General features: G+C 45.9%; 1 protein-coding gene across 1 annotated transcript in view; it reads left to right on the top strand.

The window, feature by feature from the left end:
* Positions 1-869: 869 nt before the first annotated feature.
* Positions 870-27,450, top strand: part of LOC126176675 (transient receptor potential-gamma protein-like) — a 128,217-nt gene continuing 101,636 nt past the window's right edge. Inside the window, exon 1 of the mRNA XM_049923835.1 lies at positions 870-1,021. Coding sequence (XP_049779792.1) covers positions 870-1,021 — 152 coding nt within the window. The remainder of the gene's footprint in view (positions 1,022-27,450) is intronic.

The following is a 27,450-nucleotide window of genomic DNA, read 5'->3' as shown; positions in this document are numbered from 1 at the left end:
ATTTCTAGACTCTTTACAGCCCTGTCTGCAGCCCGAAGGCGTTCCTTGTCTAAAGCAAGCATCGCTCGTACCATGTTAGAACCTATCTTCTTTCCCATATTTCTAAATACCTTGCACCTTACAATGTTGCCATCATTGAAAGTCGCAACAGCATCGTACACACCAAAGTGAAGTGTTTCTATTCCAACAAATACAGTCTTGGGGATTCTCGACCATATAACACTACTTACACTTTCATTGGGGTTTTGAGTTTTTCCGTGAATACACTTTTTCAACAGCGATATATATTGAAACATCACAGGTTAGCCACAACACATACTTTATCTCACATCACTAAAATGTACCTGATGAACACGGGCGTTAATAATAACACCATTTGACAGCAGTTTAAGAGCGCCACAGTGGGTCACGCCCATGTAGAACACATTTAAAAAAAAATTTAAAAATAGTTGTAGTCTTCGGAATTGAATAAATTATATATCTATTAAAAGGTAATAGTCTGCAGATTCAGAAAACGCAAAAAAGTAAAAATTGAACTTTTCATGATTTTGAGCCTTTCCGGAGCCCCTTAAGTATAAATGTGTCTATCTCTCTTTGTTTCTGTTTTCTTGTTACTACACCTGAGACAGCAAAATCAGTTTTACTTCGCACTATTTTCAGTATTGACAGTAAAGAAATATGCTACATTTGTTTTGAGCACAGTATTATTAAAATTCAGACAAAAAGAATGTTGCTATGCAGCATCGGGAATAGAGTCCTGACCCAGCGTTACAGTGTATTCATCAAACTTGAGAAGTTCGCAGCTCGTAACTACGAGTGAGAAATTGTACCTGTGCAGTCTAGAGAGCTGGACGTTCAGCGCACCTGAGATGCACGTGGAGCTCGCGGGTTCCCTGGCGGGTGACCTGCAGTGGGTGGCAGGCAGTCCCGGCGCGGAGCTGCTCGAGCGAGAAGAGCGCGTACGAGGTGTGCGAGCCGTGCCGGATCCAGATAACGCGACGTGGCCCGCGACGGCGCCGAGGTCGGCCGCTGTCGCCTGCGTGCTCTGGGGCTGATCGCGGTGCTCGTTTTTCTTTTAAATTTACCTATCCATTACATAGTCAATTCACAGAATTTGCATTAGTGAAGCACACACTATTCTGGCGTAAATGTTCTCACATTAGTCCGTTGCTAGCAAATGGCTTCGTTACTCATACAAAACGTCACACGCCTACAGCGACACTCTACCGCCGCCGATTTTGTGCCACACATCGGCCGCACGCCCGTCGCGGCCCTCCCACGAACCACGGGCTTCGCCGACGTGCGCCGGCTTTCGTGCCTCAGCGACTAGAGATGGGCAAAACTGTTCTTTTCAGAGATCGGATCAGAACTGTTCACTCCCTGAAATGAATTAGCTCTTTTTCATGACTCACCACTCATTTACAATAGAAAATAAATGGAAGGCACATTGCCCTTTAAACTTGGTTTATTCCAGTACTATACCTGTATTTTGATCTTATTTGATCCTATTTTGAAGTAACACAGATAATGAGTAAGAATTTTGTATTGTTTATTAAAATTTCCACGATATGACAAAGTTTTTGATTATTTATTTATTTTGCACTATCGTCGTTTTTTGGGTGATCGGAAAATGTTGTAACTTGAAATTTACATTAACAATATATTTGGCTATAATGTATTACAATTTCATTAACCTCATACAAATACATCGCAAAACAAGGAAAATATTGGTGTATCACATTTTGCGATACGTTTATCGGTTCGCTCGTAATTAAAGCGTAAATTCGAGTGTCCACAATAAAAATCCTATAGTAAGAGGAGTCGTCAGGAACCTAATCTGATCAGTTTAAACAAATTAAAAATAAAATAAAAACAAATGATGTATACATAACATAATAATGTAATATACATAGCGGTATTACTACGAAGAACAATATCGAGTAGAGACGAACTCCGATGCAGAAGCACTGAGTCGAGCAGGTCGAGCCACGAGCTGTATTACTGCGTGAGCTAAGACCGCAGAGACCAGAGTGACACCTGAGTTGCTTTGCTCAATGCTCTGGCTAGAGTCGAGAACGGTGGGGTGAGCGTTGAGCGGGCGAGTTACGAGGGTGGGGGGAGCAGTGAACGGCCACCACTCACCTGCTCCGAGACAAATCGTCCGTTCCCTTGCGAGCAGGTTGTTGCAAGTAGTTCCTATGTTATCCGCTAGGTGGCTCTCTGTCCTGTTGCTCGCATCAACTGCCCAGAGGGCAGGACGTGCGACTGAAACGATCGCCGACAGAGTGGGATGCGAAGTTAAGCTGCGCCAGCCACTGCACGCGGCAGAGGACGCACAGAGACGGCACGGCATATGTGAAACACAAAATCCAATAGGGCACTGCACAATGCAGGCAGCCAAGGTAGAAGCAGGGCAGAGGCCGGCGCTGGCTGTGTTGTGTGGCGTGCACTGTGCTGTGACCAGCAGAGGCGCTGCTGATATGCTCCGTCTCTCTCCCTGTCTCTCTCTCTCTCTCTCTCTCTCTCTCTCTCTGCCGTGGGAAACGTTTGGAGCTACCGTTCATTTTTTCTGAATCACTGATTGTTCACTCCTTTGAAAGATTCAACTCTATGAATCAGTTCAAGAGCGGATCCCCCATCTCTATCAGCGACACCGCAGATACTGCCACCGTGGAGGGGCCAGACTTACCTGCGGTTCCTCAGTAGGGGCAGAAGCCTTCACAACAGTTTTATCAGCAACAGTCTGGGTGACTGATTGGTCTCACCTTCAGCCAGCGTGACCTCACTGTGCTGGTACTACGAACGGCTGAAAGCAAGGGGGCACTAGAGCTGTCACTTTTCACCAGCGCGTGTGGCTCTGCTGTGCGTATAAGCGATTCTTGGGTAAAATTTTCTGGAGTCTCCCATTCGGATCTCCGGGCGCCGTCTACGCATAAGGATGTCGTCACAGGAAAATCTAAATTGGCATTCTCGGGTTGGATCAGGGACTGTTGGATCACTTAGGCTGGTGTGGTAGAGAACTTAGAAAGGGAAATGGATCGAGTTAAAACTGTAGGAATTAGCAAAGGGCGGTGGCAGGAGCGAAACGTCGTCTGTTTAGGGAAGTACAGGGTTAAATATACAAATTGAAATAGGGATAATACGGGTGTGGGTGTAATAATCAATAAGAAATTAGGAATGGTGTTAAGCTATTTTCAACAGCATAGTGTAAGCATTATCATAACCAAGATGGACACAGAACTCGCACCCGCCATAGTAATACTAGCTTATGTGCTAGCTAGCTGTGCAGATTATGAAGAGACTAAAATAATACGTAACGAGGTAATGGAAATTATTAAGACAGTTAAAGAAGTCGAATACTCAACTGTCAATGGGCGTTGGAATTCGATAATGGTAATAGGAGAAATAGGAGGAAAACGAGGAATGTGGTAAACAAATGAAAGAGGAATTTTCTGCTACAATTTTGGGCAGATCGAAACCTGAACGCCACTGACACTTCATTGTACGTGTGGAAGAGACCTGGGGACGCTGGAAGCTTCCACGTTGATTATGTAGTGGTAAGACACAGATTTTTTGAAACAGTAACTGTAATACCTTTTTAGGGGAAGATGTGGACTCGGACCACAATTTATCAGCTATGACGCACAGACTGAGTCCGAGGAACCACGAAGAAGTAAGAAGTTAAGGCAATGGAAACTGGGAAACTGAAGGAACCAGAGTTTGTTCATTGTTTCAGAAGGAGCATTAAGCAATGGCCGACTTAAATAGAGGTGGAGGAATTCAATAGAAAACGAAATGATAGCTTTCAGAAATGAAAAAAGTGAAGGGAACATGCCGGCCGGTGTGGCCTAGCGGTTCTAGGGGCTACTGTGTGGAACCGCGCGACCGCTACGGTCGCAGGTTCGAATCCTGCCATGGGCATGGATGTGTGTGATGTCCTTAGGTTAGTTAGGTTTAAGTAGTTCTAAGTTCTAGCGGACTGATGACCTCAGAAGTTAAGTCCAATAGTGCTCAGAGCCATTTGAACCATTTGTCTTTTAACAGTGTCTTCGTTGGGTAATGGCGCTGCAATCGGTAAAAATCATCTATAGCCGTCCATAGCTGCGAAGATTCTGCCGCTGTAGTATGTTGTGCCCGAACTGACCTCTCGATTAGTCACATAAGTGGTCAATCGGATTCATGTCGGGCGATGTGAGTGGAAAAACCACTCATTAGAAATGTCCTGAATGTACTTCAGTCGAATCGCACCACAACTGTGGCTAGATGACATAGTACATTGTCGTCGATTATTCCATCGCTGTTTGGGAACATGAAACCCACGAATGGCTCAAAACGGTCTGCAGGCAGCCAAACACACCATTTCCAGACAATGATGGGTCCAGTTGCAGCAGAGGACGCAGTCCAGTCCATGCCATGTAAACACAGCGCACACCGTCGGGGAGCCGCCGCCAGCCGGCACAGTGCCTTGTTGACAACTCGGGTCCGTGCCTTCGTGCGCTCTGCGCCGTACCCGAACCCTACCGCCAGCCTCTACCAACCGAAACCGGGACTCGCCTGACCAGGCCACGGTCTTCCAGTCGCCTAGGGCCGAACCGAAGTGGTCAGGAGCCCAGCAGAGGCGCTGCAGGCCATGTCGTGGTGTTTAGCGTCGGTCGTCTGCTGCCATAGCAGCTTGACGCCAGATTTCGCCGCACTGACCTGGCGGATATGTTCGGCGTACGTCAGACACATTTCAAATGGCTCTGAGCACTATGGGACTCAACATCTTAGGTCATCAGTCCCCTAGAACTTAGAACTACTTAAACCTAACTAACCTAAGGACATCACACACACCCATGCCCGAGGCAGGATTCGAACCTGCGACCGTAGCAGTCCCGCGGTTCCGGACCGCAGCGCCAGAACCGCTAGACCACCGCGGCCGGCAGACACATTTCTGCAGTAATTTCACGCAGCGATACTCAGCTGTTAGCAATGACAACTCTAACCAAACGCCGCTGCTCTCGCTCGTTAGGTGAAGTCGGTCGGTCACTACGTTCTCGGTGATGAGAGATAATGCCTGAAATTTCGTGTTCTCGCCACCCTGTCGACTCGGTGGATCTCGGAATGCTGAATTATCTAACGATTTCCGAAAGGGAATGTCGCGTGCGTCTAGCTCCAACTACCATTCCGCGTCCGAGGTCTGTTAATTCTCGTCGTGCGGCCACGATCGCGTCGGGGACCTTTTGACACGAATCACCTGAGTACCGCTGACAACTCCGCCACTGTCCTTCTTTATCTCGTGTATGCCACACTACCGCCATCTGTATATGTGCATATTCGCATTTCCGTGGCTTTTGTCACCTGAATGTAGCGTACTATTAAGATAGAGATGTTGGAGGGAGTCCGGTTGATTCGCACGGTTACTCTGCACAGTAATTTGTGCTATAAATAACAGAAACTGCAGAAACTCGGCGGGCAATTGCATCTTCAGTAAATGTCTCGAAGCCGGCCGGCATTCGCGACTGTCCTTGCGGCAGCGCGAGTTTCTGGGACGGAATGACGTCACCGGAAACGCTGCCGCGTCGTTTCATTTAATGCGGAGCCGGGAACTGTCGCCCGCTGCCGCTTTTAGCCGTACGTCGCAATTTGGCGCGCGGCTGCCGGCGCCCGCAGCGACACCACTAAGCAAGTGGCGCCACTTTTCACGGGAGTCGCTGCCGCGATTAATCTGCCTTAACGACGTGGCGCACGGCTCCAGGGCTGGCGCGAGGGCTGGCGCCCGGCGCAGCTCTTCCCTCCGTTTAGCTGCCTCTCCTCCCTCGCTCCTGGCAACACACCGTGCACGTGCCGGAACAGCGTCGAGTCCCTTTTCTTCAGCTACGGCCCAACCGACTGCACCAAAAACACATTGCGCGCAATACTTGCTCGTTACTTCCCGCGCTACTGAACAGTTTTCATCTAAACCAGGGGCGGGCAGGAATCCTGCACGTGTGCGGTGCACTTGCACGCGTGCAGTTAACAGTCGTTCTGCGTGCACACAGAGGCAAGCTGGCCACCCGCTCTCCCCTCCCCTCCATACCTTCTGTCCGCTCCTTCCCCTGCAATGCGTTTTGTTTCCTAGCTTGCTTTATTGAGTGAATGAATAAGGTTAGTAGGAGTGCTTGAAAGAAATCATGGTTTGAAAGAGTACCTATTACCTAGATACGTTTTATTTAATTATCACAGGTGGAGTGGAACAAAATTTCTACATACAGACAAACGCAAACAGTTACTTAAATTTTCATCACTGATGTTTCCTCTTAACCGACACTTACTAATTCAGCAAATGGTTTTCCAGCTCTCGCTATATTAAGCGTAATCTTATAACTTGCACGTACCGCTGGGCTATTATTGTTGTCGTCCTGAAAAATTGAAAACAGTGCTCCGTAAAATGTTAAATGAGTTAGATGAGAGACATGACGAAAGGAGGTCGCACATTTCTCGTGACCACAGCAACTACGACAGATTCATCTAGTATCGTCAGATCGCTCTTGTTAAGCGCAGTCAATTTCCCCATCAGCTCAGAATCCGACAATAAATTGTACTCGTCCTTGTGAAATTTGTTATAATGGCCTTCAATACTAAACTTCCGCTGACCAGCGAGGATACTGCCACATATTAAACATTTCGAATTTTCACGTTTTTGCACAAAGAAAAAATGATTCTCCCATTACTTTTTAAAAGATAGCAAATCTCCGCTTCTCCGTTTCCTTGTTTCACTTTGCATTTTCCGGTTCTTGCAATACAACGTTCACTACGCAGTGGTCGCTACGCATCGACTTCCGCAGCTTAGCCTGGTACTACACTGCCGCAACCTGCCGGCTGTCGCCACTGCCCCTGTCGACGATTGCACGCGAGCAGCACACGTGCAGCGCTGTGCGCTCATGAGCCGCGTGCAACGTTTGCCCGCCCCTGCTCTAAACGATTAGGCTGAACTTGGACAGCAACGAAAACACCGCGTGCAACGCGTGCTCGAACATAAATGCAAATGCTAGCCGAGTCTAGGGGTTGCACTGTTGTATCTGACTCAGTGTCGGTCTTTGTCAGAACGGAGTCCCCTGTGGTTGCGAGTGTACTCTGTCGGAGCTAAGTGGATTCGAGAGCGTGCGAAAACTGTTTCAAAAGGCACCGTATCGGAAGATTTATACCGCATACACGGAAAGCGGGAAAAAGTCGTCCGCCAGGTCACACCGCGAGAGAGGAAGTCTGTGTGGAGTGATCGGGACGGGAAGTCGTCGAAGAAGAGTACACGAAAAGTAAGAGCACGACAGCTGCTAAAGTCACTTCACACGTCAATGTCGCGTCAGCCGTCAGCACCAAAACGACGCGAAGGCAACCGCGTAAGCGGTCGGCTGCGGGGTGGGCTGGAATCACACGGCGCGGCGCACGTCAGTGACGCCAGTGCTCGTAACGAGACTACGTGGTGCCGAAACCGCAATACCTGGCCGATTGGAGCAGTGGAAAAATGTCGTTTCGTCGGACGTATCTCGTTTCGCCCTTTCTCCAACTTCTGGCCGACTTCATACCCCGAGAGTGAAAGACGGCGGGAGTTGGGTGACGGTTTACGTAAAGCTATCGTAGTACACCGTGCGTCCCGCAGCTACCCTGCTAAGGATTACGTGACCATTTCCGCTGATCAGGTCCGCCCCACGGTAGAGTGCTCGTTCTCCAGTGGCGCTGCTGTGAGGCGAGAGGACAGGACAGCTGTCCGCTGTAGAGATGGGCAAAACTGTTCTTTTCAGAGATCGGATCAGAACTGTTCACTCCCTGAAATGAACTAGCTCTTTTTCATGACTCACCACTCATTTACAATAGAAAATAAATGGAAGGCACATTGCCCTTTAAACTTGGTTTATTCCAGTACTATACCTGTATTTTGATCTTATTTGATCCTATTTTGAAGTAACACACATAATGAGTAAGAATTTTGTATTGTTTATTGAAATTTCCACGATATGACAAAGTTTTTGATTATTGATTTATTTTGCACTATCGCGGTTTTTTGGGTGATCGCAAAATGTTGTAACTTGAGATTTACATTAATAATATATTTGGCTATAATGTATTAAAATTTCATTAACCTCATACAAATACATCGCAAGCCATATATTTTTAAAGTGAACGTTTCCTTCCGAAGACGCATAAAATCGCAAAATCCGCACCAGAATAAGGAAAAAAATATAAATTTGACTGTAAAACGAAAGTGCTGCATATAGCCTTACGCAGAATAAAACAAGGAAAATATTGGTGTATCACATTTTGCGATACGTTTATCGGTTCGCTCGTAATTAAAGCGTAAATTCGAGTGTCCATAATAAAAATCCTATAGTAAGAGGAGTCGCCAGGAATCTAATCTGATCAGTTTAAACAAATAAAAATAAAATAAAAACAAATGATTTATACATAACATAATAATGTAATATACATAGCGGTATTACTACGAAGAACAATATCCAGTAGAGACGAACTCCGATGCAGAGGCGCTGAGTCGAGCAGGTCGAGCTAAGACCGCAGAGACCAGAGTGACACCTGAGTTGCTTTGCTCAGTGCTCTGACTAGAGTCGAGAACGGTGGGTTGAGCGTAGAGCGGGCGAGTTCCGAGGTTGGGGGGAGTGGTGAACGGCCACCAGTCACCCGCTCCGAGACAAATCGTCCGTTACCTTGCGAGCAGGTTGTTGCAAGTAGTTCCTATGTTATCCGCTAGGTGGCTCTCTGTCCTGTTGCTCGCATCAACTGCCCAGAGGGCAAGACGTGCGACTGAAACGATCGCCGACAGAGTGCGATGCGAAGTTAAGCTCGCCAGACACTGCACGTGGCAGACGACGCACAGAGACGGCACAGCATATGTGAAACACAAAATCCAATGCAGGCAGCCAACGTAGAAGTAGGGCAGAGGCCGGCGCTGGCTGTGTTGTGTGGCGTGCACTGTGCTCCGACCAGCAGAGGCGCTGCTGATATGCTCCATCTCTATCTCTCTCTCTCTCTCTCTCTCTCTCTGCCGTGGGAAACGTTTGGAGCTACCATTCTTTTTTTCTGAATCACTGATTGTTCACTCCTTTGAAAGATTCAACTCTATGAATTAGTTCAAGAGCGGATCCCCCATCTCTAGTCCGCTGTGCGCGACCGGTGCTGTGAGCGCGAGCACCAGCTGCCTGCCTGCTGCCGCTAGGCTGAACCTCTGAGGTGGAGAGAAGGCTGCGTCAGCGCTATACACCTGAAACATCGTTACCTCAACTTCCCACTCCTTTGGAGGAAAATCTCTACTTCATTGTTTGCTCTGTTTTCGTGACTCATTGTTTGAGGACTCGATACTCTTCATACGACAAACCGAATATCTGAAGGCGATCAATGATGATTTAGGTTTGACGACATCGGCTCAAAGAAAAAGCGCCCACTGCGCCTAAATAACAAAGTAAATTGATAAAGGATTTTTTTTTAATTTTATCGCCTCAGTTTTGAGATTGCCAGAAAATATGTTTAACAAGGAGACCACACAGCGGTCGGATTTTTGTAATTTTCTTTGTATTTAAGGTGCATGGAGCTGAGAAATCAAATATTGACCCCCAGTATAGTTCGGTGCAAACATCAAAAATTCCAGAGAAAATCGACTGTACTGCATATGGTCAGGGAAGAGAGGGAGGGCGGGCGGGAGGAGGTTGTTACATATGCCCCGTGACGACAGTGTGCAGGCGGTCGAGCGGTCAGCACCTGACAGTGGGCATCCAGGGCTGCCGTTAAATGACACAACAGGAGATTAGCTACCATAAAGACAATGTATTTCAGTGTATGGCATACAAGGGGCGCGCATAGGGTCGGAAGTTACCAGGTTTAGGCCAGTCTAGGTGGTCGAACAATTAATTGTAATGGACAACGGAAGGGGAAGCGGTTCGTGTTAACTTACGTTGGTGCCGGTCGTGAAAAGTAGAGCCAGAGGCTCTGCCTTCCGAAGAGACGTCTGTTCTGCTCGAGGTCTGGATTACAAGAGAGAGAGAGAGAGAGAGAGAGAGAGAGAGAGAGAGGCAACGGTGTTGCGCACCACAGAACACTCCAGCGTCCACACACGTGGCCTGTAGCCGCCGCACGCTATTGGCTGAATCCAATGGCGTGAATTCGCTACCCGTTTCAGCAGAGGTCTCAGGGCGTCTCCTGTCAGCAGCTTTAACTGGACACAACTGCCTCGGTTTTGAAAGACAGGCGAATTGTGTCACGTACACACAGCGTAAGTTGCTCTAGGAGTAAACTTGTAAAGATTTGACTGGGTCTTTGAAATAAAAATTTTTGAACCAATTCCCTAAAATATTCCTCGACTGGCTGCCACCATGTACACGACTTTAATATTTTTTACCATTTTTAATACGCCAAAGCAAGATCGATTTTTTTCGACAACCCTGTGCCTTTGTGGTCGAAAGCGCGCCTGCCACGTAGTGGTTTCAGATTCGATTCCTGATTGATGCAAATTTTTAAATTTTTTTTCTATATTTATGTGTTTTAACCGCTTCGGATAGGATCCGAAACGGTTAAAACACATAAATATAGAAAAAAAACAGTAGTGCTCGGCACTGGTAAAAACTGCTTCGAGCTTCGTTTGGGATGTTATTTGCTCTGGTTTTTTTTTTTTTCAGTTCAGTTAGAATGCCTGTGTCATTTACATATATAAAATTTAAGATTTGAAAACCAACAGGCATCTAATTTTTATTTTTATGAAGAAATGCATGTTCTCATTACGTATTTCACTGGAATTATACATTCTTAACAGCCCACCTTTATAAAACATTATTTAAATGTAATACTACATTACAAATTGAATTCTTTTTCAACCTGACATATTTTACGCTTCATGGAACATGCACCTTTATTTAAAATTATGTAGCGACTGGAAACTAACCCGTGCCACACATGTGGTAGGCGAGCATTCAACCACACAGCCACACAATCTGTCTAGAACAATGTACCGTGCTTTAGCATGCTATAGACAGTCGGAAACCTTCAAAATCGAATTTCTCAAGAATTTTCGAGAGTTGCATCGACTGATGTTGCTCACTGAACTTCCCGTTCCACGAGTGTATATAAGGAAGATGAGTCATACTGCAGTCAGTCGCAATCCCATTAATTTTTATTATTCTTGTAAATCTCGATTTCTGCTATAAAGAGCTATTTTCGATGAATTTTCGTTACAGTTGAACAGACTTGCGACAGTTCATGTCACCACATATTCTTACAGGTGTATAGGCACAAGGCAACTGAGCTCAAGGTCCGTCTCCTTATACACCTGTAAGAATATGTGGTGACATGAACTGCCGCAAGTCTGTTCAACTATAACGAAATCCACTGAAGATGTCTATTGATAGCCGAACCTAGATTTACAAGGAAAATTAAAGCTAATGGGATTGTGTCTGACTGCTGTGTCCCCTCCTTCCAAATAGTCTACCGTCGCTGTGCACAACGGTACCTCATGGAATCAAATATATATGCATCAGAGTGCCATATGGTCCCTTCGTAATATTTATTTCTCGTAGACAATCTAAAAACCAAAGCGTTGACTAAAAGGACACCATTTAGTTCTCAGATCTTCTCTAATAGAAGATTGCAGCAGTAGTCTAGATCTGAATATTGACACTAAAAAACAAGCTTTATGATTGTCACACGACAGCCCAAGTCCTTTACAGATGCAAATTTACGATTCAGTGGCTCCAAAAACAAAGAAACAAAACAAGAGAAGTTTAAGTAATTAACAAGAGGTACTACGAAGACTGGGGAACACAAATGGAGATAAAATGTCGCACGCCCGTGACGCCTCTGTAAAATGTACGAAAATTCTCCCAACAACAGACCTAGACATAAGACGCTACATCTGCTCTGCACTTCTGTACCGTTCGGAAGAATGGACAGTAAATGCAACATCAGCAAGGAAGATCGAGGTCTTTGAAATGTAGCTTTACCGGAGAATACTTAAAATGTCGTGGACAGGAACAGTAACTAACACTGAACTATTGCGAAAGATGCGCAAACAGCGACAAATCGTAAGAACGTTTGAAAGAAGAGAAACTACATACCGAGGACATACACAATAGAACACTAAATATATGCTTCTACAGTTGATAGTAGAAGATAAAAATGGCGAAGAAGAGTGCTTGATTATATTATTTAAAACAGTGGATAGGAATATCAGTTACAGTCCTACTGCTACGTAGCGTGGGTTAGATTGAAGATGCATCGTGTGCTCGCCAACGTTCATTAAGGGATAAGCAAAAAGAGATCAAGAAGAAACACACTTTGACGTGTTTGTATGTATATAGTTTCTCAAGCAAATCGATATTTGTTGTGAATTGGCAGGAGCCAATTCACGGGGTTTGTAGGAAGCCGAAAGGCACGCGTTTAAGCTCACGCAGGCTGGCGTGAGGTCTGGAACAGGTCAGAGAAATAAGACTAGCAAAACAGGAGGTAACTGGTAGAATACTTAACTTTAATCCAGAATTGTTGAACATCTCTATTGACTGTACATGCTTCACAGATAAATAGCAATTGAATACGGCGCCTTGCTAGGTCGTAGCAAATGACGTAGCTGAAGGCTATGCTAACTATCGTCTCGGCAAATCAGGGCGTAATTTGTCAGTGAACCATTGCTCGCAACGTCGGCTGGAAACTGGGGCGAGTGCTAGGACGTCTCTCTAGACCTGCCGTGTGGCGGCGCTCGGTCTGCAATCACTGACAGTGGCGACACGCGGGTCCGACGTGTACTAACGGACCGCGGCCGATTTAAAGGCTACCACCTAGCAAGTGTGGTGTCTGGCGGTGACAGCACAATGTTAGTGGAGAATATGACCTCTGGTCAACAACTTTGCTTTGTTACTATTTTTGTGAACGCTACCATCTGACTGTGGGCTCAGGCTCGAAACCAGTGATAGTCTAATGAAATGACAGACAGCGGCCGGCAGCGCCTGCGGGGCACACTCTGCGAGGCGGCCGCTCAGGGGGCCACGCCGTTGTCGTCCAAACCGACGATCCATACACGGCTTGGCCGAAAATGAAAGTGACAGAAGTGGCAACCGCAGGTGGCCAAGCGATTAGGGGAAAAAAAAACCACCATTTTTGACGTGGATCGGTCGAGGCATTAGCCATTTACGTAACCGTATTTTCCAGGCAGCCGCGGGCGATGCGGAAAGAGAACGGAAGCGTGATCCGAGGGTCCTGGACTCGAGCGTCTCTATGGAAACCTCACTTATTTATTTATTTTCAGTTTTTACGACACTTACATAGCAAATAAATAGGAATAATCCGCAATATATTGTGTTTATTAACATTCTCATAAACGTTAAGGAAAGAAAAAGCAGGGGACTGTAAATATTTTTGCAGAAAGGTATTGTAAGGCTTATACGAGAACTTCGTATATTAATTTAGACTTTTCTTATTTTACAGTTAATAATTTACAGGTGCTGGGGTGATATTTATCGTAAAACCGGGGAACCAATAATTTTCTTGGCATTTGCACAAGTGCCGCATTTCAACAATTACATCGTTATTTTAATGTAAGTTTATGTGAAAACTCCTACCCCCATGAACCATGGACCTTGGCGTTGGTGGGGAGGCTTGCGTGCCTCAGCGATACAGATGGCCGTACCGTAGGTGCAACCACAACGGAGGGGTATCTGTTGAGAGGCCAGACAAACGTGTGGTTTCTGCAGAGGGGCAGCAGCCTTTTCAGCAGTTGCAGGGGCAACAGTCTGGATGAGTGACTGATCTGGCATTGCAACACTAACCACAACGGCCTTGCTGTGCTGGTACTGCGAACGGCTGAAAGCAAGTGGAAACTACAGCCGTAATTTTTCCCGAGGGCATGCAGCTTTACTGTATGGTTAAAGGATGATGGCGTCCTCTTGGGTAAAATATTCCGGACTTAAAATAGTCCGCCATTCGGATCTCCGGGTGGGGACTACTCAAGAGGACGTCGTTATCAGGAGAAAGAAAACTGGCATTCTACGAATCGGAGTGTGGAATGTCAGATCCCTTAATCGGACAGGTAGGTTAGAAAATTTAAAAAGGGAAACGGATAGGTTGAAGTTAGACATAGTGGGAATTAGTAAAGTCCGCTGGCAGGAGGAACAAGACTTTTGGTCAGGCGAATACAGGATTGTAAATACAAAATCAAATAGGGGTAATGCTGGAGTAGGTATTATTGAGGCCAAGATAGACACGAAGCCCATGCCTACTACAGTAGTACAAGTTTATACGCCAACTAGCTCTGCAGATGATGAAGAAATTGATTAAATGTATGATGAGATAAAAGAAATTATTCAGGTAGTGAAGGGAGACGAAAATTTAATAGTCATGGGTGACTGGAATTCGAGAGTAGGAAAAGGGAGAAAAAGGAAACATAGTGGGTGAATATGGATTGGGGGGGAGAAATGAAAGAGGAAGCCGTCTGGTAGAATTTTGCACAGAGCATAACTTAATCATAGCTAACACTTGGTTCAAGAATCATGAAAGAAGGTTGTATACATGGAAGAATCCTGGAGATACTAGAAGGTATCAGATAGATTATTTAATGGTAAGACAGAGATTTACGAACCAGGTTTTAAATTGTAAGACATTTCCAGGGGCAGATGTGGACTCTGACCACAATCTATTGCTTATGAACTGTAGATTAAAACTGAAGAAACTGCAAAAAGGTGGGAATTTAAGGAGATGGGACCTGGATAAACTGACTAAACCAGAGGTTGTACAGAGTTTCAGGGAGAGCATAAGGGAACAATTGACAGGAATGTGGGAAAGAAATACAGTAGAAGAAGAATGGATAGCTCTGAGGGATGAAGTAGAGAAGGCAGCAGAGAATCAAGTAGATAAAAAGATGAGGGCTAGTAGAAATCCTTGGGTAACAGAAGAAATATTGAATTTAATTGATGAAAGCAAAAAATATAAAAAACTCAGTAAATGAAGCGGGCAAAAGGGAGTACAAACGTCTCAAAAATGAGATCGACAGGAAGTGCAAAATGGCTAAGCAGGCATGGCTGGAGGACAAATGTAAGGATGTAGAGGCGTATCTCACTAGGGGTAAGATAGATACTGCCTACAGGAAAATTAAAGAGACCTTTGGAGAAAAGAGAACCACTTGTATGAATATCAAGAGCTCAGATGGAAACCCAGTTCTAAGCAAAGAAGGGAAAGCAGAAAGGTGGAAGGAGTATATAGAGGGTCTATACAAGGGCGATGTACTTGAGGCAATATTATGGAAATGGAAGAGGATGTAGATGAAGATGAAATGGGAGACACGATACTGCGTGAAGAGTTTGACAGAGCACTGAAAGACCTGAATCGAAACAAGGCCCCGGGAGTACACAACATTCCATTGGAACTACTGACGGCCTTGGGAGAGCCAGTCCTGACAAAACTCTACCATCTGGTGAGCAAGATGTATGAGACAGGCGAAATACCCACAGACTTCAAGAAGAATATAATAATTCCAATCCCAAAGAAAGCAGATGTTGACAGATGTGAAAATTACCGAACTATCAGTTTAATAAGTCACAGCTGCAAGATACTAACACGAATTCTTTACAGACGAATGGAAAAACTGGTAGAAGCCGACTTCGGCGAAGATCAGTTTGTATTCCGCAGAAATGTTGGAACACGTGAGGCAATACTGACCCTACGACTTACCTTAGAAAATAGATTAAGGAAAAGGCAAATCTACATTTCTTGCATTTGTAGACTTAGAGAAAGCTTTTGACAATGTTGACTGGAATACTCTCTTTCAAATTCTAAAGGTTGAAGGGGTAAAATACAGGGAGCGAAAGGCTATTTACAATTTGTACAGAAACCAGATGGCAGTTATAAGAGTCGAGGGGCATGAAAGGGAAGCAGCGGTTGGGAAGGGAGTGAGACAGGGTTGTAGCCTGTCCCCGATGTTATTCAATCTGTATATTGAGCAAGCAGCAAAGGAAACAAAAGAAAAATTCGGATTAGGTATTAAAGTCCATGGAGAAGAAATAAAAATGTTGATGTTCGCCGATGACGTTGTAATTCTTTCAGAGACAGCAAAGGACTTGGAAGAGCAGTTGAACGGAATGGACAGTGTCTTGAAAGGAGGATATAAGATGAACATCAACAAAAGCAATACGAGGATAATGGAATGCAGTCGAATTAAGTCGTGTGATGCTGAGGGAATTAGATTATGAAATGAGACACTTAAAGTAGTGAAGGAGTTCTACTATTTGGGGAGCAAAATTACTGATGATGGTCGAAGTAGGGAGGTTATAAAATGTAGACTGGCAATGGCAAGGAAAGCGTTTCTGAAGAAGGGGAATTTGTTAACATCGAGTATAGATTTAAGTGTCAGGAAGTGGTTTCTGAAAGTATTTGTATGGAGTGTAGCCATGTATGGAAGTGAAACATGGGCGATAAATACACTCCTGGAAATGGAAAAAAGAACACATTGACACCGGTGTGTCAGACCCACCATACTTGCTCCGGACACTGCGAGAGGGCTGTACAAGCAATAATCACACGCACGGCACAGCGGACACACCAGGAACCGCGGTGTTCGCCGTCGAATGGCGCTAGCTGCGTAGCATTTGTGCACCGCCGCCGTCAGTGTCAGTCAGTTTGCCGTGGCATACGGAGCTCCATCGCAGTCTTTAACACTGGTAGCATGCCGCGACAGCGTGGACGTGAACCGTATGTGCAGTTGACGGACTTTGAGCGAGGGCGTATAGTGGGCATGCGGGAGGCCGGGTGGACGTACCGCCGAATTGCTCAACACGTGGGGCGTGAGGTCTCCACAGTACATCGATGTTGTCGCCAGTGGTCGGCGGAAGGTGCACGTGCCCGTCGACCTGGGACCGGACCGCAGCGACGCACGGATGCACGCCAAGACCGTAGGATCCTACGCAGTGCCGTAGGGGACCGCACCGCCACTTCCCAGCAAATTAGGGACACTGTTGCTCCTGGGGTATCGGCAGGACCATTCGCAACCGTCTCCATGAAGCTGGGCTACGGTCCCGCACACCGTTAGGCCGTCTTCCGCTCACGCCCCAACATCGTGCAGCCCGCCTCCAGTGGTGTCGCGACAGGCGTGAATGGAGGGACGAATGGAGACGTGTCGTCTTCAGCGATGAGAGTCGCTTCTGCCTTGGTGCCAATGATGGTCGTATGCGTGTTTGGCGCCGTGCAGGTGAGCGCCACAATCAGGACTGCATACGACCGAGGCACACAGGGCCAACACCCGGCATCATGGTGTGGGGAGCGATCTCCTAAACTGGCCGTACACCACTGGTGATCGTCGAGGGGACACTGAATAGTGCACGGTACATCCAAACCGTCATCGAACCCATCGTTCTACCATTCCTAGACCGGCAAGGGAACTTGCTGTTCCAACAGGACAATGCACGTCCGCATGTATCCCGTGCCACCCAACGTGCTCTAGAAGGTGTAAGTCAACTACCCTGGCCAGCAAGATCTCCGGATCTGTCCCCCATTGAGCATGTTTGGGACTGGATGAAGCGTCGTCTCACGCGGTCTGCACGTCCAGCACGAACGCTGGTCCAACTGAGGCGCCAGGTGGAAATGGCATGGCAAGCCGTTCCACAGGACTACATCCAGCATCTCTACGATCGTCTCCATGGGAGAATAGCAGCCTGCATTGCTGCGAAAGGTGGATATACACTGTACTAGTGCCGACATTGTGCATGCTCTGTTGCCTGTGTCTATGTGCCTGTGGTTCTGTCAGTGTGATCATGTGATGTATCTGACCCCAGGAATGTGTCAATAAAGTTTCCCCTTCCTGGGACAATGAATTCACGGTGTTCTTATTTCAATTTCCAGGAGTGTAGTTTGGACAAGAAGAGAAAAGAAGCTTTCGAAATGTGGTGCTACAGATGAATGCTGCAGATTAGATAGATAGATGACATAACTAATGAGGAGGTATTGAATAGAATTGGGGAGGAGTTTGTGGCACAACTTGACAAGAAGAAGGGACCGGTTGGTAGGACATGTTCTGAGGCATCGAGGGATCACAAATTTAGCATTGGAGGGTAGCGTGGAGGGTAAAAATCGTAGAGGGAGACCAAGATATGAATACACTAAGCAGATTCATAAGGATGTAGGTTGCAGTAAGTACTGGGAGATGAAAAAGCTTGCACAGGATAGAGTAGCATGGAGAGCTGCATCAAACCCGTCTCAGGACTGAAGACAACAACAACAACAACATGTGAAAACTGGCGAGGACAGCGGGCTGTGTACAGTAGAATGTACACTGAAGAGCCAAAGAAACTCGTACACGTGGCTAATGTCGTGTAGAGACCCCCCGCCCGCGAGCACTCAGAAGAGCCGAAACTCGTTGTGGGACAGAATCAACTAATGTTTGAAGTACTGCTGGAGGGAACTGACCTGTGCGTGAATCCGTAAGAGTACGAGGAGGTGGAGATCTCTTCTGAACAGTAGGTTGCAAGGCACCACAGATTTGCTCGATAATGTTCATGTCGGTGGAGTTTGGTGGCCAGCGGAAGTTTTTAAACTCAGAAGAGTGCTCTTGGAGCCACTCTGTAGCAATTTTGGACGTGGGATGTCGCATTGTTCTACTTGAATTGCCCAAATCCGTCGCAATGCATAATGGACATGAGTGGATGCAGGTGATCAGACAGAATGGTTACGTTCGTGTCACCTCTCAGAGCCGCATCTAGCCGTATCAGGGGTCCCATATCATTCCTATTTCACACGCCCCACACCATTACAGAGCCGCCACCAGTTTTTTAACAGTCCCCTGTTGACATCCAGGGTCCATACATTAATTAGGTTGTCTCCATACCCGTACACACATTAATTAGGTTGTCTCCATACCCGTACACGTCCATCCGCTCGATACTACTTGAAACGAGACTCGTGCGACCAGACAACATGTTTCCAGTCATCAAAAGTCCAATGTCGGTGTTGGCGGGCCCAGGTGAGACGTAAAGCTTTGTGTCGTAGAGTCGTCAAGGGTACACGAGTGGCACTTCGGCTCCGAAAGTCCATATCGATGACGGTTCGTCGAATGGTTCGCATGCTGATATTTGTCGACGGGTTAGAACTGAAATCTGCAGTAATTTGCGGAAGGGTTGCACTTTGTCACGTTGAACGATTCTCTTCAGTCGTCATTGGTCCCGTTCTTTCAGGATCTTTTTTCGGTTGCATCGATGTCGAAGATTTGATGTTTTACCGGATTCCTGTTATTCACGGTACACTCGTGAAATGGTGGTACGGAAAATCCACACTTCTTCACTACTTACCTCACCCCAGCACGAGTAAATCATCAAGCGTAAAATAAGAAGTCTAATTTTTTGTAAGAGGTTCTTGCGTAACCGTTAAATCCATTTCTGAGAACTCATTTAAATCTTGATAATTTGCCATTGTAGCACCAGTACCCGATCTAACAACTGCGCCAGACACTGGTCTTACATAGGTATTGCCAATCTCAGCGCCGTATTCTGCCGTTTACTATCTATGTATTTGAATACGCACGCCTTTACCAGTTTCTTTGGGGCATCGGGGTGTTTTCAGTGAAATTACACAACCATCCAAGTTACACAGAAGTTTGTTTTTATCTAAATAATGGCCACTTTCGGTCTTTAGTCCATTATCAAGTCATCCACGTTAAGTGCTGTCATAACACCATTTAGTTCGTGCGCTGGCCGCATGGCTTTTATGAGTGGCTGTGTCCAAGGCACTATTTGCACACGCTTGTCTGGTGCTGCACGCACCACTGGACTGTCGCATGCAAATGGTGACTTGCACTCAGGCACTCACGAGAGCATTGTGGCCACTCTACAAACGTATGTGGACGGCTTCATAATGGACTACAGTCCGAAACTGGTCACCAATTAACTGAAAACAAACTTCTGTGCAATTTGGACGGTTCTGAAATTTCACTGAACCATGGTAAGCTGTTGCCTCTTGCCATTCAGTAGGCTGGAAGTGAGTAGGAATGTATTTCGATGCAGTCTGCTAGGGACGCGATTTGAGAAGTTTTGAAGTTGTTTCGTCAGATTCTTTACTTGGTAATAAAAGTAGACATCGGAAGAATGCACTGGCGACTTGAGTGGAATTACGTTAATACTGCACAGTGTCACTACTTCTATATCTTGAAAAATCTTGTCGTATAGTGGTGGATTTGTTTTGCCTTCCCCACGAATCAATTAACAGAACGAGTTGGGTCTCTGCACGTAGGGCTTCATTATATATCTGAAAATTTTTTGTGTAATGGTGTTGTAATTTCCCAGATTTTGATGAAGTGAAAATGATATTCGTTTACTTTGCCACATAACCATCCTCCGTTTGCTGAATACTTGTACCAGCGGAGCCAAGCATAGGAATCAGGTACTGATGTCCCCAACGGCTGCTGGGCCGGTCATATCTGGAGCTCCCGACAGCGCCTCTGAGGTCAGAATGAGGCTAACTGAATGCGAAGACCTGTACCTTTTAATTACAGTCCTTTCTTGGAAAATTTATTTGCAAATCCAATTATACTTTTGTGTTTGCTTCTCATGTCTTTTACGAAAATCCTAGTTTAGTGCCCACAGCTTTGCTCGCGTAGACAATATGCTGCAGAGATTTTTTGTCTTCTTTTTAATAGAATTTTTACATTGTTCACAAATTGCAACACCGTCTAAATTTTTCACGCTAATTAAGGACATAGAAGCACGGTCTTTTCAGGAAGTACGTCAGGCCGAAAAGCAAATCTGTTAGCGGGGTCCAAAGTTTTTGTTAATCGTGCCTTCTCATTTTTGTAGTGATATTTTCGAAGAAACTTTCATTCCTTAACTCATATTTCTTTATACCTAACCGAGAAGTGAAATACCAATTTTCATAGATTTAGCCTTAAATTTTTTTTTAATACATCGAAATATTTTCTTAAAAATTTTGATATTTCAAACTGAGAAGCCAAATACAAATTTTCGTAGATTTCGGTTTAAAAATGCTTTCACTGTGAATTGTTTGACAAATCATTTCATCCCCTACTTCACCCACTTAAAGAGCTGAATTTCCAAAAACATTGAAACACGAAAGTAGTGGGCCAAACTTCGTTATGACCCGTTTTGTTAGAGCGGGTAGACTACATCGGGGTCAGGTATGCACTCAGGACCAAACCTATTGTTCTCCTTTGATTGACAGGTATTTAACCTATTGTCCTGCTAAAAGAATCCTTCCTTTTCATAGTCAGGCACTTAACCTATTGTTCCCCCACCTCCCACCCCTCAGCAACCCCCCCCTCCCCCCAACCTTGCTGCTATAGGTACAATTTAAGTTCTGAGTTATTAGAAGAGCCCCTCTCACTCTTATCAATTTGATTGAATGCTTAATTGAATTGATCAATTAATTAACCTCTCCCCTTGGTAAACTCACTCCTCTCGCCACCCTCCCTCTCGGAAATTGGCCGTAAAAAGACTCAGTTGATCGGTCATTTGGAGGGAATTCGATTGTAGTGTGTGTAATACTGTTTAAAAATTTATACAATGTATAGAATATTGTTTAGTTATTTATGGCAGTGCGTGGAATATGGTTTATTTATTTAGTTAAAGAATTTGTCTGGAAAACGATTGCTGTGTATGGAATATTGTTTAAACAATCTAGACAATATGTGGTATATTGTTTATTTAAACAATTTAGGGGATTCAAGGCAGTTTATGGAATATAGTTTATTTATTTATTCAGTGAATTTAGCAGGAAATCGATCAGTAGCCCCGTCGCCCAATGCCCGCCCCCTCCCCCCCCACGCCTCTTCCCGCCCCCACCCCCCAATCAACTACCTGGAAATTGGCGACTCTGCAGTGGAGAGGACGGATTTCATGAAAGGAAATTCAAGGATATATTGTTCTTTTATAAAAAGAAAAAAAAAAACAGTTTGTGGGGTATGGATTTCACTTGCTCACCATTCTCTGCTGTTTGGAAAGATGCATGTGTTGTGAGAAGTAATTACATCGGCAGCATTTTTTTTTATTCTGATTGCGCCATGAAACACACATCACACATAATTACACACAGTTAAAAATCTTTCGATCGTGAAGCACGCACCGCCTGCCGTCACCTGTCCACTGGATCGCACAGGAGGCTAGCGCACTCGCTCCCAGGATTCGGGATGCACCAGCAGCCCCCACAAACTGATGACGCAGCTGTCAGCTGCCGAACCATGTATAGGTGTCCGTCCTCAAGGATGAGGTGGCAGCACCTCTTTCATACTTGACACCTGAGAAATCCCTGAGACTGCTCATGATGTCATTGAATACGAATATAATTTGTTTAAATTTGTATAAATTTGAAATTTGTTGAAATTTATTACCTACCTACAGCAGTAGCAGCTTGGTTCAGTGTTACCGCCACAAGAGGCTGAGATATCAGTGCTTTTTGAGTTGTCAGCGTGGAAGAGCATGAGGAAATGCTGATGCCAGAGATGGGGAGTTTTAATAGCTGAATTACACTCCTGGAAATTGAAATAAGAACACCGTGAATTCATTGTCCCAGGAAGGGGAAACTTTATTGACACATTCCTGGGGTCAGATACATCACATGATCACACTGACACAACCATAGGCACATAGACACAGGCAACAGAGCATGCACAATGTCGGCACTAGTACAGTGTATATCCACCTTTCGCAGCAATGCAGGCTGCTATTCTCCCATGGAGACGATCGTAGAGATGCTGGATGTAGTCCTGTGGAACGGCTTGCCATGCCATTTCCACCTGGCGCCTCAGTTGGACCAGCGTTCGTTGGACCAGCGTGAGACGACGCTTCATCCAGTCCCAAACATGCTCAATGGGGGACAGATCCGGAGATCTCGCTGGCCAGGGTAGTTGACTTACACCTTCTAGAGCACGTTGGGTGGCACGGGATACATGCGGACGTGCATTGTCCTGTTGGAACAGCAAGTTCCCTTGCCGGTCTAGGAATGGTAGAACGATGGGTTCGATGACGGTTTGGATGTACCGTGCACTATTCAGTGTCCCCTCGACGATCACCAGTGGTGTACGGCCAGTGTAGGAGATCGCTCCCCACACCATGATGCCGGGTGTTGGCCCTGTGTGCCTCGGTCGTATGCAGTCCTGATTGTGGCGCTCACCTGCACGGCGCCAAACACGCATACGACCATCATTGGCACCAAGGCAGAAGCGACTCTCATCGCTGAAGACGACACGTCTCCATTCGTCCCTCCATTCACGCCTGTCGCGACACCACTGGAGGCGGGCTGCACGATGTTGGGGCGTGAGCGGAAGACGACCAAACGGTGTGCGGGACCGTAGCCCAGCTTCATGGGGACGGTTGCGAATGGTCCTCGCCGATACCCCAGGAGCAACAGTGTCCCTAATTTGCTGGGAAGTGGCGGTGCGGTCCCCTACGGCACTGCGTAGGATCCTACGGTCTTGGCGTGCATCGGTGCGTCGCTGCGGTCCGGTCCCAGGTCGACGGGCACGTGCACCTTCCGCCGACCACTGGCGACAACATCGATGTACTGTGGAGACCTCACGCCCCACGTGTTGAGCAATTCGGCGGTACGTCCACCCGGCCTCCCGCATGCCCACTATACGCCCTCGCTCAAAGTCCGTCAACTGCACATACGGTTCACGTCCACGCTGTCGCGGCATGCTACCAGTGTTAAAGACTGCGATGGAGCTCCGTATGCCACGGCAAACTGGCTGACACTGACGGCGGCGGTGCACAAATGCTGCGCAGCTAGCGCCATTCGACGGCCAACACCGCGGTTCCTGGTGTGTCCGCTGTGCCGTGCGTGTGATCATTGCTTGTACAGCCCTCTCGCAGTGTCCGGAGCAAGTATGGTGGGTCTGACACCATTTCCAGGAGTGTACATGCACTCATTCAACCAAGGAGTGCATCCACAGCTCACTGGATGAAGAATGGAAGCGAGCATTAATGCATGAACATATGAAGAGAAAGAACATGGACCTGCAAATAAATGCTTTGTATTCAAGATGCATTACACAATGCATGGAAACATCTGTCTCTGCTGGAATTGTCTGTCATTTCTAAAAACCTACGTTGAAGCTCCCAACACACAAAAGATAACTGCCTCCGATCCACCAGACAAAAGAACTGACCTAGTTCAAGAGTTCACGTGATCATGCAGTTCAGTATATAGGAGCACAGCATCATGATGACATCACGCGTTTTTCTCAGCTGCACGTCTGACCCAGCCTCCTCATCCCCCTGGGGCCTGGAGGGTACTTTATTTATTTCTGGAACCATTTATTTAGGGACGGATTTCAGCTAGTTTATTTATCATGCTGCTGCAAAACACCCTGACGTGCTTCTGGTCACAATGTACAGTTTACAGACCTGTAAACTACTCGTAAGAAATGCATTACGCTGATGTGCAGAGACGCAAACAACTCGTAAATTACTGCAATAATCCAGTACACAGTACACCGACATGCAAACTACTCGTATATCACCGAAATAATGCACGAAAACATCCCCACAACACTTAAACGCCCGAAAATAATTCAGTGCACAAACACTCAGTCCACATAAAAAACGCTACTTATCAGAGACTCGAAGCCTGATTCTACGGGATGGAAAGCCTAAATGCAACCCCCCCCCCCCCGCCCCAACTCATGGAAACTGTCCAGATGCGGGAGAGAAAGGTTAGGTTAATGTACTTTATTTATTTTTGTCGGGAAACTGACGCTAGTATCCATCCTAATTACGTAATTAATCACACAGATCGGTCCTAATTACACAATCATATGCATAGCGCTGCACAAGAATGGCTTAAAATCGTAAAAACTAACTACAACTGGTGTTATACTGCTGGGAAAAAATCTTGCAAAACCACTAGAAACTTACGCAAATATTGATACCAGTTACGTAATTATTCACAGAGATCGTGTTTAATTATACAACTACATGAATAGTGTAGCACAACGACGGCAATACTCCGCAAAAGCTGACGATATCATACAACTGGTGTCATCCTCCTGGGCAAAATATCTCGCAATATCACTCGAAACCAGCACAGAAACACTCAAACCCTACCCTACACCTACAAGCTAGGTTGAAAAGGCTGAGGTGTAAGTTGCAATCTTTAACTTTCTGTTGGGAAATACGTTCAACTGCCTAGATGCTGGTGTTGGACAGAGAGGAGTTTTAAAAAAAGTATGTTAGGTAATACACTGTTTGACGTCAGAGTTCAATACAGACGCCCACTAAGAATCACCCTACAGTCAAGTAACCGAAGCCACTACACGCTATGACAGCTGATGGAAAAAAATGTTATAACAATAACACTTCGAAATTGTCACGAAAAAAACCAGCACTCGTATTGAATGGGTCATAATGCATCACATCTACTGGGGAAAATCGTCATCCTAAAAGACTGCAGTTGAGCATGCGTTCTCTTCTATGTACAATCACAAACTATGGAAAATCAACCTACGGGATGGAGCAACTCTGCCGACAGCCTCGCGGCTCGTGTTGGCCGCCGGCTACCCTGATACTATCGCCCTCCGCCAACACAAAAGCAGGTAGGGGATAAAAGGGAAGCTTTCCCAAATGCATCTTAGCCCTCTAAACTATAGTGACGCAGCTGCCCCTAATGGCCAGGAGGCGCCGCTGTCACAGACTAGACAGGTCCCCAACGCCTCTCGTTCAGGGCTGGAAAACACCTTCGTTTAACCTCGTGTAGGACGCTCCAGCAGAGGCCACGCTCTCGCAGGGAACTCGCCCAGCATTCTGCACTGAAAATCAACTCGGCTCTTATAAAGCAACTATTCCAAAACAAAACATTCGCGACGATAATAAAAATCCTCTTTGCACGAAAATAGACAAACTCCATTTTCATTTAATTTTGTGAGCAAAATACGTATAGTTTTTTACGTTCGACTGGACTTGCATATCATTATTTTATGACGTCCAGCGAAATGTACTGCCACTAATCACAAATGATCAGCAGAGACATACCCATGCTGTGTAAAATCAGGAAAAAAATCTTCGATTATTTTAATGCAAAAACTACCGATCAACGCGGAATGTCCTCATTATTTCGAAATTAAATTGATCATGAGAGTCACTTTGCATGGCGAGTCGTTTTAGTTTTTTCTCTAGTCGGAATACACTCACCCGGTAGGTCAAATGGGAACACTATTGAGAAATGACATCTCAAGCTGAGTACAGAAGGATTCTAAGGCCCACAAGAAACATTTTGCGCAAGGACCATGCTATTAAAAACACGATCATCACAATGCATAAAAAGCGGTCTTGAGTCTACAGGCACACACAAGAGCCGCTGATAGTGTTGAGCTTTCTAGTAGAAATGCTGTCCGCGATTTGGAATCAAGTCCATCTGTTCAACCACTTACTTGGATCCTCTAAAGACATCTTTTAATGATTACAGCCACTGGTGAATCACATTCGTCGCACTCTCATACCTCAATGAGTCATTGTTTTAGAACGTATCTGCTAAGGATCTCATACGACAGAAACTCCAGCGCTGTGTTTTAGACAGTCCCTCTGCATCTTGTAACGGCACCTAAGTCTGTGCCCCTGCCATCCATGTGGCTTAGTCTATGTGATCACTCAAATATGAGTATGGCCAGTACAGAGTTCGGAGAGCACGTCATCACCCAAATACGAGTCAGGCCTGTAGGGAAACAGCACGAGCTGAGTTAATGTGACACAAGCGTGTGTTGACCACTCAAATCCATCGCAGCGGATCCAGCTGCTATACGAAAGTTATAACCAAATCATCCATTCACTCTGATAGCACATAAAGAACTGGGCAGTTACTTTGCTTCGAATTCATCCGAACAGGGGCAGTTAGTAACAGCAGCGAAATTAGCAATGCGCTTGCAGTCAGTGAACTATACTTTCAGGCTAAGCTCCAAACTGTTTTATATTTCCGAAGACGCAAAAAAGAGTGGCGTTAGATGTAACAAAATCGACAGCAATTGTGAAATAATTCTTAGTGCCCGACACTGTCAAACAAAAAGCAGCATTTCTTCCAATAATTTTAAGCTTGAAAGAAGTAGACCACTTTCCCCCGATTTTCTATTTGAGAGAAGTTTTCCGGTTTGTCAGCCAGAAAATGAGGCAGCTCTAGATACATAGGATGCTGAACGTAAAGTTACCAAATCTTACGTTCGGTTTTGTCGAATAGCAAAAATTCCACAACCAGCTGGACACAGACAGTGCTCGCAGAACGGCACACGTGGTCAGACTGGCACCGACCTGTCCATCGCGCTCAGACGAGCATTCACCTGCTAGTGGGCTAGAACGCTGCGTTCCTATTGGCTCCCCGAGGCATATAAAGAACATTCTGCCCCCAGTCGTCCTCATTCCTTTGTCAACCACCGTAGTGTGAAGTCGATCGTCTTGTTCTCGCTCGTGCGCGTCAATTTGCTCCTTTCTTGTGCGGCTGTTACCAGTTTGGGTACTAAAAATGAAACGATCA

This window comes from Schistocerca cancellata, chromosome 3 (assembly GCF_023864275.1).
Source record: "Schistocerca cancellata isolate TAMUIC-IGC-003103 chromosome 3, iqSchCanc2.1, whole genome shotgun sequence".
In the NCBI taxonomy this organism is placed as follows: Eukaryota; Metazoa; Arthropoda; class Insecta; order Orthoptera; family Acrididae; genus Schistocerca; species Schistocerca cancellata.
This window is presented reverse-complemented; position numbering and strand designations above follow the sequence as displayed.